The 18687-nt window shown below is 42.8% G+C and overlaps 1 protein-coding gene across 1 annotated transcript in view; it reads left to right on the top strand.

Annotated features, from left to right (window-relative positions):
- Positions 1–18687, top strand: part of LOC112216826 (ras-related and estrogen-regulated growth inhibitor) — a 39588-nt gene continuing 20901 nt past the window's right edge. Inside the window, exons 1-2 of the mRNA XM_024376925.2 lie at positions 1–262; positions 5172–5345. Coding sequence (XP_024232693.1) covers positions 5285–5345 — 61 coding nt within the window. The 5' untranslated portion in view covers positions 1–262; positions 5172–5284. The remainder of the gene's footprint in view (positions 263–5171; positions 5346–18687) is intronic.

The raw sequence follows: 18687 nt of genomic DNA, 5'->3' as shown, positions 1-18687 counted from the left end.
GTCTTGCAGCTGACCCTCGTTTGGAGATACCTTGACAGTGCGGGTGGTTGACCACAGTTCAGTCTGCTTGGATCAGAGGACAAGTAGATGTGTCCACCTTGCGCTCCTAAGACTCTTCAGGAACGCTGGGTCCGAATCTGTTGGATTCGAGTCAAGACAATCGCCTCTCCTTGTCACAAGCTGTAGAAACATTGATTAACTTTTGTTCCTCCATCGCAGCTGTTTTCAGAACAAGGATTGTTTTACATTGACCAGTCGTTTGGTGAGTCAATCTTTTATTATGAGATTAAGATTTCTTGTTTCAGAATGGAATGACATTGGTCTCCAAAAGTAACCTAACTGAAGTCACTTGGTTGTTCATATGGCTACATTAAACGAGAGCTAAAACTGTAAAAACGACGTTAAGTAAGTCAGCGTACTTTTAGTTTCATATCTATTTCTCATTATTTTTCTAAAGTAATTATACAATCTCCCGTTCTATTTCCACATACGCGTTGGTTCCACGTCAGTAGCATGTCAATTGTAGACTAATGATGTGACACATCACCTACCTACCTGTGGCCGACAACTATGATATGTTTTCTGCAGCTCATATTGGATAGGAACAAATAATTCAAGCGCAATCTGTCACATGCAGCCTAGTGGTTAGAGTGTTGGGCTAATAACCAACCGAAAGGTCGCTGGTTCGAATGCCCGAGCTGACAAAGTGAAAATCTATCGCTGTGCTCTTGAGCAATAGGCGCAGTGAATCAAATTAGGTTTATGTGACAATAAAACATCAATACACTAAAGAAAGGGCCAAACGCATAAACAATGGATCAAATTCAGCCCATTATATTTTCACATGCAAAGAGAACGGGTTTCTATTATATCTGTAGGCCAATTAAAATGCTCAAGGAAAGATATTACTTGAAGCTGTACTTTGTTTGATCATAATATAAAACATGAGCAATGGAGTAAACTTAGTTTTTTGTTTGGTAATAATAAGGCAAGACTGTTGTAGTAAGCCCAAAAAGGAATGTTTAAGTCATATTCTTCCAAAAACAATGGATATATGTCATGAATTGAAACAACTAGAAATGTTACATACTGTGGCTTTTAATGTAGAAGATAGTCTAATATGTCAGTTACCCCCATTCCCTGTGCAAGCCAAGCAGTGCGAATTATCACATTGCTGCTGCTCATTTCGCATTCATGTCATCTAGGACTTGAGCTGGCTGTGTGGAGTGTTGTGTAACAGATCTGATGTTCTCAGAGTACACACACACACACACACACACACACCCTCAGACCAGGGTTCGCACAGGATTGGCGAGGGGACTGCCGAGAGGCAACCACTGCTTAATACCATAAGCTCAATGTGACAGAATGAAATAATGGAATTTTACATTGTGTGATCTTTCAATGTGATGTGCCCTTCAACTTACCACCTGGAAAGATTGGAATGTTATATCCAGGCAGGGTGCAGCATACTGAAATACACACAATTAGTGTTGAACCTTTTCAACAGCTTCTTCAACAGATATGGAAAAGTGAACATTGAAAATACATCTTTGCTAATGTCATTTGCCACATTGACTCTGATAAAACAGTGCACACATCAGGCAGGTTTTTAGTGTCCCTTTGAAAAAGCGGTGGTTTTTGGAGGTCTTTCTTTAGCGTGTGGTGCACTATGGCTCAAAGCACTGACTCAGGTCTCCACCCAGGGTTTGGAAGCATTCAGCCTGTAATTCCATCTACTGAAGTAACTACGACACCACCCACATTCACTGCTGACTCAACATTAAATGACATAAATGGCACTGGGGACTGGGCATGGGCACAGAGCTCTGGCTTTGGTATGGAAAGAAAAATAAATGTGCTTATTTGGAGTGTTTAGACAAGGTCTCGAGTGTACAGCCCTCAGGTGAAACGCCAGCACGTTGTATTTTCCTCGTCCTCGCTTTTAACAGGCTTTGATGGTATTTTCTTAAGCAATGAATCTTAAAGTTGTGTAGAGTATAGATTTACAGAGAGGCAATGCACCTATCGCCCATATATCTCCCCTCCCCTCTCTCTCACACACACATCACCATACAGTATGCTCAGATCTCACTATCGCCCAAGGCTCTTTGCAGCAGGATTCGTTATTATTTTTTAAACTCCAGATGTGTTTAATTTGTCACCAAGTCTGCCCCGGCCTCATTCTCCCCTGACCACTTAGCAGCCACTTAACGCAATCCATCACAGGACTTATTGAGCCTATTCATCTGGCCTCCCCTTTATTACAGATAGAGTGTGGGCCAAGGGAAGTGGCAATGACGTTAGCAGGATGAGGGAGTGTGTGTGTGTGTGTGTGTGTGTGTGTGTGTGTGTGGGTCCGTCCCGCCTTGGTTCTACTTGACCAAGGTGGGTGCTCGGAAGAGCTCTAGCCTCACGGATGGGGAATATTGTTTAAATGTTGTTGCAACGTTGTGATACATGTGTCTCCAAAGCGAGACAGCCGTTGAAGCCAGACGGATAGACCGGGGTGTTCCAGTCTAGAACCTTCAGCTTCCCTTGGCAGGAGAGAAACGTTGTGAGATAGATGATGCTAATTTCTCACTCTGGAAAGAGAGAGAGAGACGGAGCTTGGCACTGCAGCCCCTGGTGCAGCAGCATAAGGCTGTATAAACCCAGAGTGGTGGTGTGGCCTCAGAAAGAGGTCTCCTGGGTCTCTCTGTTTATTGGGTCTGGATGGGGAAATGGGGGGATAGATGATGGGAGGGGAGCGATGGAGAGGATGACCTCAGCGATGTTGACTGAGACACTCGTTTGCCACTCAAGCCCCTTCGGGAGGCTAGGACAGGGCACAGACGGTGCACAATCATACCATATAAGGGTTCAATTTGAGAGGGAAGGCTAGGAGAGTGCTGTGTGACTGTACACAACAAGACCGTGAGGGGGTGAGTGTTATTGAGGGATGGCTGTCGATGGCACCAGTGCCAGGGTCTAAGAGAGATTGTGATAATGGATAATGGGAGGTAATTCACCGCACTTCGTGATCTCAGCCAACCTGGTGTGAAATAAACTGTCTGTGTCTCAAATGACACTACTCTAGTCAAAAGTGGTTCTCTATGTATGGAATAGGGTTCCATTTGGAACGCAGACAATTTCCCTCAGTATATATGGTGTACTGAGCAGCACCCATTTTCTACATGAGGGGGAAAAAACGCAATTGCAGCTGCCAGCCCAGGACGTAGACATACATTTGTACGGTGTTAATTAAACAGTGTTCATTTCGTAGTTGAAGAGAAAATGTGCAGTCGTCTCCCGTCATTCCTCATAAAAAGGTGACGCATAGTATAATCTATGCGTGATGTTTGGAGTTTATTTCTGTCAGTTATCTTTAGAGTCAGCAGCAACACAGATCGGCTGGTTTCTAGCTAAACAGATTAGTGCTGAATCGACTGTTATTTAGAGCACGGAATCATTGGCTTTATTTCTGAATGAATCATTTCAGAAGACTGACCTCCCACATATGCGCGCACTCTCTTTCTCTCTCTCGCTCTCTCTCTCTCTCTCTCTCCCAGATATTAATGCACCTGCTAACAGCCTGCCACGCAAAAAAAGGAGTATGTGACGCATATCAGTGGTGATGCTGTTGCTCGCGGTAACGCTTCTGCAGATGGGCCTCATCCATCCTTCAGTTGGTGTGAGCGTGTGTGTGTGTGTGTGTGTGTGTGTGTGTGTGTCAGGGCTAAGCCATTGATAAACAGGAGCCACAGCACCCTGACACATCCACAGCTTCTCGGAGAGGTTCACATTGCCTCTCCCTCCCCAGTGATATGGAGCTCCTTTTATATAATAAGAGATTATCAGAATGATGAACTGCCTGTCAGCACGAGGATGGCCAGAAAGACCTGCAGCCACCGGTTCCCCTTGAGCCAAAATGGCTTACAGCGCATTGAGGGTCTTTAAATTAGCACACCATCGACAGCCATTTGACAGCCTCAAAGTACATTACACCTGATTTCTCATTACGAAGAAAACTACAGAGAATATAACACTTCCACCCATTATACATTTATTTCCTGCATTAGACATAAACATGCTTTTCTCGGATCCAGAGACCTCATCCCACATAATACCGGACAACCTCGAATCGCGTGCCTTTTCCATTTTTACGACTCACTGCCTTGGGAATTGTATATTAAAGGCTTCTCGTCTGTCATTTCACATAACTTCAGATCCCAGCAGGAAATAAACTACCGGTCCAAAGTTTTAGAACACCTACTCATCCAAGGGTTTTTCTTTATTTTTTTTAACGATTTTCCACATTGTAGAATAATAGTGAAGACATCAAAACTATGAAATAACACATATGGAATCATGTAGTGGTTTCTTTGCAGCAATTCAACCATGAAGGCCTAATTCAGTCAGTCTCCTCTGAATGGTTGATGTTGAGATGTGTCTGTTACTTGAACTTTGTGAAGCATTTATTTGGGCTGCAATTTCTGAGGTTGGTAACTGTAATGACCTTATCCTCTGCAGCAGAGGTAACTGTGGCTCTTCCATTCCTGTGGCGGTCCTAATGAGAGCCAGTTTCATCATAGCGCTTGATGGTTTTTGCGACTGCACTTGAAGAAACGTTCAAAGTTCTTGAAATGTTCAGTATTGACTGACCTTCATGTCTTAAAGTAATGATGGACTGTCGTTTCTCTTTGCTTATTTGAGCTGTTCTTGCCATAATATGGACTTGGTCTTTTACCAAATAGGGCTATCTTCTGTATACCCCCTACTTTGTCACATCACAACTGATTGGCTCAAACGATTTAAGAAGGAAAGAAATTCCACAAATTAACTTTCAAGAAGGCACACCTGTTAATTGAAATTCCAGGTGACTACCTCATGAAGCTGAAAATGCCAAGAGTGTGCAAAGCTGTCATCAAGGCAAAGGGTGGCTATTTGAAGAATCTCAAATATAAAATATATATTTATATATTTTTGTTAACACTTTTTTGGTTACTGCATGATTCCATATGTGTTATTTCATAGTTGTGATGTCTTCACTGTTATTCTACAATGTAGAAAAGAAAAACCCTTGAATGGTGTTCTGAAACTTTTGACCGGTAGTGTACATCTAAGTTGATTTGTGACAAGCTGTTTCACATTAAAGCCTTAAAGCTGTATTTGATGGTTTGCTTTCCTAGACATCCCAGCTCCCGTGTCTTGAACTGAGGATGGGTCGCTGATCCCGGAACCCGCTGTGCGATCTATCAGCTCTGTGATTGGTCCGTTCTGGTTCCGGTCACTACCTGCTGCCATGGCGAAGAGCCCTGAGGTGAAGCTGGCCGTTTTCGGAAGAGCAGGAGTGGGTAAATCAGGTAGGAGGACCGCTATCTGTCTGCTTGCCTGCCTCCCTGCCTGTCCGTTCGCTGTAGAGTACAGTATGTGTATGTGTCTAATGCCTATCTGTTGGACTGTCTACACGATTTTCTGTCTGTTTCTCTCTGTCTGTCTTCCGGCTGTCTGTCTTTCCATGTTTGTGTCTTTCTCTTTGTTCATCTATTGGAGTGCATCAGTGAGCTTTGGCTTATGGGCTTATTTTTTGTTAGAAGAGCAGTATTTGTTTTAGTTCCCATGTTTCAGTGATGTTTACACTAGAAACAATCTACTAAAATAACCGCTGATTTGTTGTTCTGGTCTGAAGTACCCTTACTTTACCCAAGCCAATTCAACACATTCTGAATCATCGTTGCAAACTGCCTTAACGCTCCTGTATAGACTAATGCACATGGCAAACGGGGCCCCATATTTAGTATGCTGTTTAGGACGATATCTGCAGTAGCTAACAAGATAATGAAGAGCATATGTCTCTTACACGGCACAAATGAAGACCGATTGCTCTCCATGGCGTTTGAAAAATATTTCTTTGGATGTTATCCATGTTTAATCATCCCATTATGTAACACTGATGTCTGTGAAGGTCAAATCAGGGACTGTTTTCCATGATAACCCATATAGTATTGTACACTGTACAGGCAGGCAACAGGATGTACATTGCAATGGACACGTGTTATTAACCACTAATAGGTCATGTGGAATAAGGAGTACCACTTCTATAAAAGGGAAGTATGAGTTTTAGCCCTGTACATTGCAAGACTTTAAACACATCATCCAACTATGACAGCCAAATTCAACTGGCGGAGCGTGGTCGTGGTCCAGACCCAGAGAAGGGTCAATACGGACCGAACAACATCTCATTTAGTTATATAAAAGGAAATACATCATTTTTAGACCGCTTTCAAAAATCAACCGGGTGCCGCGGCCTCTAACTCAGCAACCTATTTTTCTCTCTCGACGCAATGCTCACCTCTACTAGTGCCCCGTCTATTCCAATCGCGAGGTTATATGCAAATACATGAGGCTACGGAACCTCGGGACAAGCAGGCAGACAGAAACAGAAGGATTTGACCGCGGCTAAACTGTTAATAACGCAAATAGGAGCTTAGTTACAAGTATCTTTAGTAATATGGCTTTTTTTATTTAAAAAAAAAAACAGTATTTCCAAAGACGTGTAGACAAAATGTAATTCTTCCCACAACCAGCACAAAACCAATGTGCCTGATATGCAGTGAGTCCGCAGCCCTCGTGAAAAGTGGCAATGTTGCATAGTAATATCGATCCAGTGTATACCATAACCACGGAGGTGAGAACAAACAAGGTTAACCAACTCAAAGTCCTTGTCAATTCCCTGACAGCCCAACTACATTTATTGGGAGTGCTCACTGAGGATAGCCTGGGTTTTGGTAAAACACAACAACAACAAATCCGGAGCTTATTTGGTTAAAGAATGCTTGCGTGAAGTTGCTGACACCTTGCTTGAAGCTGAAAACAAAAAGATGAGCTCAGAGAAAAGATCAAACAGATCCCACCGACAGGTTCCACACCAATGAGGAGAATGACATTTTAGCTGAAGATTTATTAACTTCATAACTTGGACGAGGCCATTCAGAATGCATCATGCATTTCATTAGCTGTGGATGAATCAACAGATAACATTGATAATGCCCAGCTTCTGGTGTTTGTCAGATTGTATAATGAAACAAAGAAGGAATCCTGTGAGGAGCTGTTGGGCTTAACAAATCTAGAAACACACACACACATACACGGAGAGGATATCCCATAAGGGATGCTGACAAAAAGGGGGAGAGATCTGAAGTCAGTGGTCTCTATCAGCACAGACGGAGCTCCCGCCTTGATAGGAAAAGAGTGGACTGGTTGCACGTTTGAAAAAAGACCACCCTAAACCTGACATCATACCACTCCATCAATCTGTGCTGTGTGCCAGTCTGGGAAAAGAGTATTCTGAGGTCATGGCAACGATGATGAAACTTTTGAGAGCAACATCATCCCGATAACACTGCCTGCTACGAGGCTTTCTAACAGAGGCCAATGCCAGTTTTGCACAACAATATCATATTGCTCAGCAAAGGCAGGGTTTTGGAATGCTGTTGGGCCATTCGGGAGGAAATCAAAGCCTTTCTTATCAGCGCAAAAGAGTGATAAGGCAACCCAGTTTCCTGAGTTTTTGGAAGATGAGGAAAAGATGGAAACAGTTGCATTTTTGACAGACATCACATCACACCTTAATCAACCATGTTAAGCTACAGGGACAGAACAACACAGTGTGTGATATGATAACAGCAGTCTGGGCTTTCCGGAAGAAATTGGAGCTTTGATGACTCACTGTTGGAAGAGAACTGCTGCTGCTCATCCAGAACCCCTTCATGGTCACAAATGTGACAACGTTGTCAGATAAGCAAAACAGATCAGATGGGTAGATGTTGCAAAACGCCAAAATGGAGTTGATTGCGCTGCAATAAAATGTGTCTTTGAAGGAGCAGGCTGGTGGTTGTGACACTGTTACTTTCTGGGGGAAAGACGGTGCCTGCAGCTGATGTCCATGTTCTCAAGAAACTGGCACTACACACCCTGACCATGTTTGGCTCCACATACAGCTGTGAATCAGCCTTCTCCACAATGAACTTTATTTTTTTTTAAACAAATACCACACCGGGCTCACCGATGAACACCTGCAACGTTATCTGAGTTGCTCGCACACCATTTGTGCCAAAGTTCAAAGCATTGGCAGGAAACAGAAAGCACAATTTCTCTCATTGATGCAAGAGCCAGGCCCAGAGTGGCTTACACATGAATGTTGCATGGCCCACAGTGACTTTCTGATCATTCAGATGATTATCTTCAGTTCTCCAGAAAACGTGCAGTGTGTTTCACGTAAGTATTATGTAATCATTCAAGGCCCATGTACAATGGTTCACAGTGCTTAGACAACTGTGCAACCACTTTTGTTCTTCAGCAATGATGTGCATGTTTACATTCAAAATGAAGAAGTTGTAATTCATTTTATCGTCTCATTTAATATATTTAATGCACATTTTATACAGCAACATGTTTCGTAACACTGTAGACGACTCTGTTTGTTACTACGCTGTACCACAGTGCCAATAAAGAGCGATATCCATCTGGACCTTTGCCACCGAGGGAAATTTGTGTCACCGGACCTCCTGAAGTAGTCGTTGAGTAGCCCTGTCCTGTGACGTTTTTGTTGCCATTGCTAACCTGATGAATTAGACATGTGCGTAAGAGATTTACATCTGATCATGGCTCGCAGAAACAAATGTTCAAAACCACATGACTCACAACACAATAAATGAGAGAGACGTACTGCTCTCCAGCACAGAGTGTACTGATAAAAGTCTGAGGAAATGGGGGGCGAGGAGACATTTAGGCTAGCAGCTTTGTGGTGTATCAGGCACCAGTTTGTCAAACATTTTCATTTGAAGACTCAATCCAAACTTGAAAGAAGAGGTCAGACGGATCAGTGTGGTTCTCAGAAGTCCAGCCGTTGCAACTCTCAAACTGACGTCTTTGACCAAACAGTTTGCAGATGACAGCTTTGAATTGGTGACAGCCGCCTCCAACGTCAATTACAAGAGAAAGTCACCGCCTAGTGAAAGGAATATGACGAAACATTGGCACTTGGCCAAAGCTAAGTGCTTTTGCTAATTTTCTGTACAATTCTACAGATTCCGATGTCAAATATACGTGTTATGTTTTTCAACCATATCGGCTTACTTACATCCAGAAAGACATGGGTTATCAGTGGATAAGGAGAGAGTTTGAGTCAGAGAGAAGGTGGTTGTGATTGCTTTCGGAGAATTTATCGATAGCCGGGTTAACCTGACAGAACCACTGCAGTGTTTTCCGGAAACTTAAGACCCGGAGCTTAATTGCAAATTGACACTTGCATTAAGGATTTTAGGGTTAGAGTAGAACGTGCAGTAGGCCGTTACTATACCTTTTTTATTATTTATTTATTTATTTATTTATTTAACCTTTATTTAACTGGGCAAGTCAGTTAAGAACCAAATTCTTATTTACTATGTTGGCCTACCCCGGCCAGACCCTAACACGGACGACGCTGGGCCAATTGTGCGACACCCAATCACGGCGGGTTGTGATACAGCCTAGTTACCAACGTAATTAGGGCAATAAAAATGTTTTGTCATACCCTTGGTATACGGTCTGATATACCACAGCCGTCAGCCAATCAGCATTCAGTGCTCGAACCACCCAGTTAATAATATATGTAAATATGATAAATATTACCACACTTGCAAGGTGATGATTCATCTTGTCTCTTCAATAAGTAACATAGATTCTCGATGTGGTACATAACATCAGATTACTCAAACCTCGTTCAGGGCTCACAAATATGGCTGTTTATGATGACGATAGTCAGGATGACATACACAGTTACGCATATCCCACAGACTATATGGATATTTATTTTTTAAGCCGCAGTGCTTGTTGACACAATGCCCACTTAACCCGGAAGCCAGCCGCACCAATGTGTCGGAGGAAACACTGTGCGCCAGGCAACCATGTGACCATGCACTGCCCCCAGCCCACCACAGGAGTCACTAGTGCGCGATGGGACAAGGACATCCCTGCCGGCCAAACCAAATCCTAACCCGGTCGACGCTGGGCCAATTGTGCGCCGCCCCATGGGTCACCCGGTCGCGGCCGGCTGCGACAAAGCCTGGACTTGAACCCAGAATCTCTAGTGGCACAGCTAGCACTGCGATTTAGTGCCTCAAACCACTGCATCACTCGAGAGGCCTTCATAAAATGTACTTTATTAGAGTTATTGCAGTATGAGTTGGCACAAAAACATTCTAGCTTCAGTGCAAACCTATCGCCCCCTTCCTCAAAAGGAATCTCCTTACATTGGAGTGCACAGTACATCTTCTGCCTGTTTCCAATAGATTCATGTTTTCTGTGGTGACTTTCAGACTGTCAGCATCACCTCATTTTCCTTCTTGGTCTCCTGGAGACAGGATGATATTAATGGGCACTATTTCTGTAAGGGAATGGGAGCGTGACTGCATATTAAAGTTACACATGCGCAATCACTGGATTGTTGGCCAGCAGAAAACATTTACTATGATAAACAGAAGATTGGTTGGTTCAGGAAAGGGAAGTTTCTTGGCTTGAGGAGGACGGTGTGTGTACATGTTTGTGAGACTTGGTTGGTTTGGATGGGTTGGTAAGACCCGGGTTTAAGTATTGTCTATCCCTGATTGGTTGGTTCAGGGAATGGTAAGGGACATTTCTTGGCTTGAGAACTCTGTGTGTTCGTGAGACTTAGTTTTGATTGGTTGGAAAGATGTCTTGACTTCCTTAGACACACATAGACCAAGGTCTAATAAAGCAACAGAGTATATTGACAGACTGTGTGGATGGAGTCTGTTCCAGGACTTCTCAGACTTAGGTATATTGACTCATTGGAGAGATGCTGGAGTCTGGAGATGCTATTTGTCAAACACACACACACTGGCAATCACACAAACTGACACACACACACACACACACTCTTGTGTGATGTGAGGTGTCAGCGTGGCTCCGGCAGCGTGGTGTATTTTTTGGGGGAGTCCAAATAAAGTGGAAACAAGGTTTATTGAGTGCGAAATGTGGCCCCATAAAAGGGCCCGTCGGCTAGCTCCCCGAACATCCTGCCTCTCTCTCCCTCCGCTCCCTCCATCCCTGCCTAATGGAGAAGAAAAGATAACAATAATAACGTCTCCTGCTCGCTGCTCTCCTCTTCTCCTCTCAGCCCAGAAATATTGCTGTTTATGGTTTCCAACCCAACACCTCAAGGAGACCATGAATCAGCTTAATGCAAGTGTCTTGTATAAGAGATATATGTAAACAGTCTTTCACACCGAAAGGGCAAGGATGAGGAGTTGAGCCTTTGGAAAACAAAGAAACGGGCAGGTATTGCTGCCCCGAAGATGGACGTTCACCATATTTTAGGTGCTTATATTATAGACCACACAGTCAGTCTGTTGCTCAGCACTGAGTGTGTGTTATTTTGTTGTCAGATTTTTTTTTATGACATTCTGGGAACAGGACCCCCCACAGGTCTTCATGACATGCCCTTCTATCACACATACATACAGTATCAGTCAAAGGTTTGGACACACTTCAAGGGTTTTTCTTAATTTTTGACTATTTTATACATTGTAGAATAATAATGAAGACATCAAAACTATGAAATAACAGATATGGAATCATGTAATAATTATTATATTCAGCCCAAGGGCACAACGGCCACTTTGGCTGCAAAAGGCCTGGATTTTGTTTAGGGGGCATTATGGCCACACAAGAAGGATGCCGTCGGGAAATTCGAGGCCTGGTGAGAGTATTATCATGGGTTTAGTTGTCAAATTGTGAATGAGAGACTGATGAAGTGTGTGCAGCCTGCGCAAGAAACAAAGCAGAGCTCATGCCTTTCATGCAACTTTTTTCAAATCATCATTAGAGTCTCGTCATGCAGCCTTAGAATGTCATAAAAATCTAAACATATAGCCCGACATTTGTATAACAACCAAACTTGCATAAATAACTCTAAATGAAGCATATAGGAGGACCAGTTTCTTTGTTCACCGCTCAACACAGAATAGCTGCATGAACACACTCCCTCTGAAACCATTTGCAGAAAATATCCTTTCTATTTTATTCAGCTATGTTCAATTGTATTCTTCAAACTATAAAATAACATAAAATAATGCCACAGAATTCTAAGCTAATCTTGTCTGCTAAATTAACTAGTGTAGCCCACAGCCATATGGCATACCCAGATCAGGGACAACTCAGAGTAGGCTGAAATAGACTACATTTTCTTTGTATCATGTTTCTTTAGACCTGTCTAAAATAAATAATGGATTTATTGTGATGGTGTAGGCTATATTCAATAGATTTATTAGATTACTGGTTGCAGCACCGCCTGGTATGGCAACTGCTCGGCCTCCGATCACATGGCACTACAGAGGGTAGTGCGAACGGCCCAGTACATCACTGGGGCCAAGCTTCCTGCCATCCAGGACCTCTATACCAGTCGGTGTCAGAAAATTGTCAAAGACTCCAGACACCCTAGTCATAGACTGTTCTCTCTGCTACCGCACGGCAAGCGACACCGGAGTGCCAAGTCTAGGGCCAAGAGGCTTCTAAATAGCTTCTACCCCAAACCATAAGACTCCTGAACATCTAGTCAAATGGCTACCCAGACTATTCACATTGCCCCCCCCTCTCCACACCACTGCCACTCTCTGTTGTCATCGATGCATAGTCACTTTAATTAACTCTACCTACATGTACATACTACATCAATTAACCTGTGCCCCCGCACATTGACTCTGTACCGGCACCCCCCCCTGTATATATTGTTATTTCTTACTGCTCCTCTTTAATTACGTGTTACTTTTATCTCTTATTCTTATCCATATTTTTTGAAACTGCACTGTCGGTTAGGGGCTCGTAAGTAAGCATTTCACTATAAGGTAATGCCTGTTGTATTCTGCGCATGTGACTAATAAAATTCGATTTGGATTTTGATTTGATTTGACTCTTTAAAATGTAGATGTTCCTAAGGTCTGCATCAGTGGAAGCCAGGAGATGCTAAATGTGTTAGTTAATTAATGGTCAATTACCATGAGACCGGCAGTGATTTCCTTGACAATCTCTGGCTGACAAAATGTAATGACGGCCACAGCCCTACCAATAGCTCTTTGGTATGCACTGAACAGCCCTGTGCAAGAACCTACAAGAAAGTGTGGACCGGTTTGCATGCTGTTTGGAATACCCTCATTATATTTAGGATGGCACAGTGGCCCTGTGGGTATAAGCTGTGATTCATCATGGACATTATTCCACTGCACAGGTGCACTAATTACCAATCATTACTGGAATTTCCATTCCTGAGATAAGAACCTCGGAGAGGCTTACAGGTGTCTCTTAAAAAGACAGGCGTGATTAGAAGTTTTGGGCATACTTCTAAAATCGAGAGGCGAGCCAAGTTCCTTCAAGGTTTTCAGTGATATGTACCCCATACGTGTTGGCACAGCTACAGCAACAGTGCAATTTTTTAAATATATTTTTTTAACCTTTAAGTAGGAAAGTCAGTTAAAAACAAATTCTTATTTTCAATGACAGCCTAGGAACAGTGGGTTAACTGCCTGTTCAGGAGCAGAACGACAGATTTGTACCTTGTCAGCTCGAGGGTTTGAACTTGCAACCTACCGGTTACTAGTCCAACACTCTAACCACTAGGCTACGCTGCCGCCAGCAATGCTGATCCATGTAATGTGTTTATGCGACTTGTGCATCCAGTATGTTATCTAGGCATTTAGATTTAGGGGCTAAAAGAGATCAGAGGGTGGTTATGGGAAATGTAGGAAGTTGGTAAGCTGGTCTGTTTATTAAATTGTGTGTTTTCCAGAACCCTGACAAACAAAGCAAATGAATGCATTATTTATGTTTGTTTTTAATGTCCAACCATCGCTTCATCATTTGGTCAAGTGGTCTTTACCTCACTTGGAAAACCCCCTAAACCCTACACAGTTCATACAAACACAGAGTGCACTAAGTACTGTATGTAAATTATATCTCAAGCAGTGTTGTTGCTAAAGGACTGAGATTTACAGTAGTCCTACAAATGTGATACACCGATTGACTCCACAGGTAACTTGAGTTCAGACAGACAATGCTACATAAGCTTTTAGAATGTGAAAAACATTTCATAGAAAGTTCTGGTATTTCGGACCCACTCACACCTCTCCTGTTCTGTTGATTTACAGCCATAGCGATTTGTAGCATAGACACATAACAGGGAGTAAATATTCTACAGTAGCCTATTTTCCAGACTGAGGGAGTAATATTCTGGTTACATGCTGTAAGGCTAGATATACTTTGCAGGCGAATGAAGATGTCATTCGCATGCTATGGGTTTTTAAGGCCCTCCATTAATAACGTAAGACATTGCATTGTCAGTTATTAATTATGTAGCTACTTGTTTAGCTTCACAGGTGTCGTGAGGGCTTGCAAATGGCCTTTCTGCTGGCGAGAGCTCAAACAAAATGTATGACTAAATCTTAGGAAACAGGATCCTGCTATTCCTTTGGTAAGCAAGTAAAACCAAAAGACTGTATTGTATGACTCGAACACAGACCGTCAGTGCTTCTTCTGTCACCTATTTCTCCTCGGTAAGTAAAGGGACTGAGCCGGGCCAGCTAACATTACCATCCGTCATTGGTCCTGGTAAGAGATTGATTTGGCGAGAGAAAATGGGCCAAAGAAAAGAAGCGTAAATGAGGAGTGATGGGAAATGATTTCGGGTTAGACAGGCGAAATGAGGGTAGTCAGCCTGTTGGGCGTTGTTTGTATACAGTGCTGGAGTGTTAAGAAACTGAGAGGGGAAAGATACTGCAAGTGTGGCCAGGTGATACAGATGTGCGTGTGCGTGTGTGTCTGCCTGCTTAGGAAGATCTGATCACAATGTGTATTTTAATCGTCTACACCTGTCCAAAAAATGTGAGCACAATCAGAATGTGGACAAGATCAGGACAAAGGGTTAGTAGCAGGTATAAACAAGGCTTACAGTTTATGTATGCTTGCCACATATTGGCACACATGTTGCATCGACAATTCCAACAGCATCTCCTCTCCTCTTTCCTTCCTCCCTTTTGCTCTCTCTCTCTGAACGTATTATCTACACCGCAGAGCATCATTTTGACCTCACAGTGGAACAGGATGTCCTCGGCGCTTACATCTATTTGAGCTGTCAAAAGACCTTGCTTTTCTTCCGTCTACCTCAGCATTCACACACACTTCCACTGAACCCACTCATCTCACTCCTATTCGTCTCTCTCTCTCTCTCTCTCGCTCTCTCTCTGGCGCAATTGCGTCGCAGGAAGATGGGCTTTTTGTACATGATTTATTTATTTATTAACCTATTTATGTATTTATTTTTTAGACCATGCACTAAAATGCTCCCCCAGACTATTTGTCCATACGTACGTAGGTCTACCCACTCCTCACTCCCTCGCCTTGCTTGCCTCCAGTTCGTCACGAGTTCTCTATGCCGCTGGTCTCTTTAGTGGCGAGTGAGTCATCGTTAGCATTTCGCTCCCTTTTAACAGCCTTCCCTGCTGTGTCTTGGGAGAGTAGGACGGCTTTTAAAATGTAATGGTGGATCTATTAAGCATTTTCTTGTTGCTTTCTTTTGCTTTTTAAAGACGCAGGGCTTGTGAGGAAACGCTCGAGTAAATGTATTTGTTTTCCTGTGGCACGCTTTTGGCAAATTGAGTGGCTGTGAATGGCTGAGTTCCAAAGTGGATCTGTCCACCCTCTCAATAACACACTACACACACTCTAATGCTTGTCTTCAGGTGGACACAACACACTCTAATGCTTGTCTTCAGGTGGACACAACACACTCTAATGCTTGTCTTCAGGTGGGCACAACACACTCTAATGCTTGTCTTCAGGTGGACACAACACACTCTAATGCTTGTCTTCAGGTGGGCACAACACACTCTAATGCTTGTCTTCAGGTGGACACAACACACTCTAATGCTTGTCTTCAGGTGGACACAACACACTAATGCTTGTCTTCAGGTGGGCACAACACACTCTAATGCTCTTCAGGTCTTCAGGTGGACACAACACACTCTAATGCTTGTCTTCAGGTGGGCACAACACACTCTAATGCTTGTCTTCAGGTGGGCACAACACACTCTAATGCTTGTCTTCAGGTGGGCACAACACACTCTAATGCTTGTCTTCAGGTGGGCACAACACACTCTAATGCTTGTCTTCAGGTGGGCACAACACACTCTAATGCTTGTCTTCAGGTGGGCACAACACACTCTAATGCTTGTCTTCAGGTGGACACAACACACTCTAATGATACACTCAACAAAAAAAGGGGTTCCAAAAGGCTTTTTTCTGTCCCCCATAAGTAGAACCCGTTTTGCTTCCATGTAGAACTCTTTTGGGTACCTGGATCCAAAAGGGTTCTTCTACCTGAAACCAAAAAAAAATTTCTTTAAAGGGTTCTCCTATGGGGACAGCCATAGAACCCTTTTAGGTTATAGATTACACTCTGTCATTAGGTGCTGTCATTAAGTAGACAGAAAGATCTGTTCAGATCTCTCCTCTGGATAAATGTTTTAAGCTGATTTAATACATCACTAAATGTTTCCAGGTGTTGTCCGTAACACAATGCAGAACTTAAATATTTTAAGTCCAGTGTAACACAAGACAAAATCATAGGATTATGCAATTATGTATCATCCGTAGTAGGGTTATTTTTGGCTAAACATCTGGTTAAAGTTAGGAATAGTTGAGCAGTAGAATGAGCAGTAGAACACCCACTTTGTTTTTCGGTCTTTTCTCTTTAAGTGTTCAAAAATGTATATCTAAGCTCAAGTATTTTTTAAATAAATAAACAATTGCATTTCTAGCCATCCATTTCCTGTGAAGTCATCTGTTTTAGTAACCTCCGTGTCACAGGTAATATTCAAACTCTGATCAACTCATGCGTCTCAAATATTTCACACAATGTCAAATCATGTGTACTTAATCACCTGGGACAAACGTTAGCCAGGGTGAATACGAGTAGAACCCCATTGTTCATTGGCCAGATTAGAGATTCAATGGAGTATCAGAAACCTTACGCCCTTCCCAGAGTCCCAACCGACAATATACCGGGTTTTGGTCCTTTTTGCGCCCTTAGAAAAGGGAGAAATCATATTCTCCCAAGTGTCCTACTTTACGTTGCCGTAGGGGCCAGGAGTGAAAGGCTCTTTTTCTCATGCCCCCATTGTTTGTATGGTAATAAAGAGCTGGAACACGTACAAAGTTGAGCGACACTGGTCAGACCCTCCTTCGGGGGATCTCCCAGTCATTCAAAGTAAACGTGAGGGCTTTCCTATACAGTGACCTGTTTAATACAATCAAAAGCAATCAATCTCCATTGACCTCCATGGTCCTTTAGGCCCATGAAGGTGTATTGAAAGGATCTTAGTTCTATTTGACTGAACAAGTGAGTAATTACACACCCATTTAAGGATATACAGTATATACTACAATAAGGGATGACGTGTATCAGGTTGAATAGAGTGCATGGTTATTTTTCATGTCCCGTGGCTACATTAACATCATTCTGTGCATTAAGCACTTCTTTAATAGGTCTACATGCTGTGATCAAACAGGAATGATTTAGCCTGAGGCCTAATCACCAGGTATTGCAGAGAGAGCACAATTTATCTTTGCCTCTTCTGTGACCTCAGACTGTATACGGAAAAGTACAGAGGTAGTGTAAATCTATCTATAGTGTACGCCTGCTCTATTACAGTACACACAGTATAAGCCATATTTTCTAGACTGGTTAGGTTCTGATTGCAGTTGATAGAGAGCCAAACCTTCGTCATTGACTATCCTCCCATTGAAGAACATGTCCAAGAAAGTTTTCAAAATGAGCTGGCTTTCATTTGAACACTGTTGTCCAACATGTTGTTAAACATTCCTCTCCTCTGTGATCGACTGCCTGCTCCGGGTTGCCGTGTCTGTCAGGCCGAGTGTGGTGCGTTCGATTGGATGATTTTTCTGTCCCTTCCTCTGATGAAGGTCAGGAAGCGTAGGTGTTGGTCTCCGTCTCCGAATTATATATAGCTTTCCTTAGAAATCCAACTTGGAAAATAGTTTGAGGTGCAAAATAGTGTCCATTTGTCAGGTGTTTTTTTTTTGCTAGATATCTAGCTTTCTTCAGTTCAAGGGATGCGAGCGGCAAAGTATGTAGGCACTGCCAAAGCTTACCCACACACCATGTTTAGGCAATATACGCACGTGCAGAATATGTCAGGAACGGCCGTACGCGTCAACGATTTGAATGGATGGGAAGGAAGGCATGAATACCCTGGCGCCTTTATGAGGTTTTGATGTAGTTTTAGCACATTTTGGGATTTGAAGCATACAGAACATCATTAGATAACAAAAAAGGATGTCTATTTTGTTTTTTAAATATCATTTCCTTTTTTAGTTGGCTTTTCATAACAGCTTTTTGTTTTAGATTATACACACACATTGACTGCACATCACTGGTGTGTGTAAACAAACACAGCATTTACATGATGTGCCAGTTTTGGAGGCAGGCTGCTCACACAGGTATTTAAAGGGTAGTATTCATTTTCCCCAGCTGCAGCTTTCAGGGGGGACATTCTGTGATTCATGATGGTTTTAAATGAAAGGAAGGATTTGCTTATCTTAGTGTTGTGAGATTGTGCAGCGCTTTGGAGTAAC

This window comes from Oncorhynchus tshawytscha, linkage group LG17 (genome assembly GCF_018296145.1).
Source record: "Oncorhynchus tshawytscha isolate Ot180627B linkage group LG17, Otsh_v2.0, whole genome shotgun sequence".
Classification (NCBI taxonomy): domain Eukaryota; kingdom Metazoa; phylum Chordata; class Actinopteri; order Salmoniformes; family Salmonidae; genus Oncorhynchus; species Oncorhynchus tshawytscha.
This window is presented reverse-complemented; position numbering and strand designations above follow the sequence as displayed.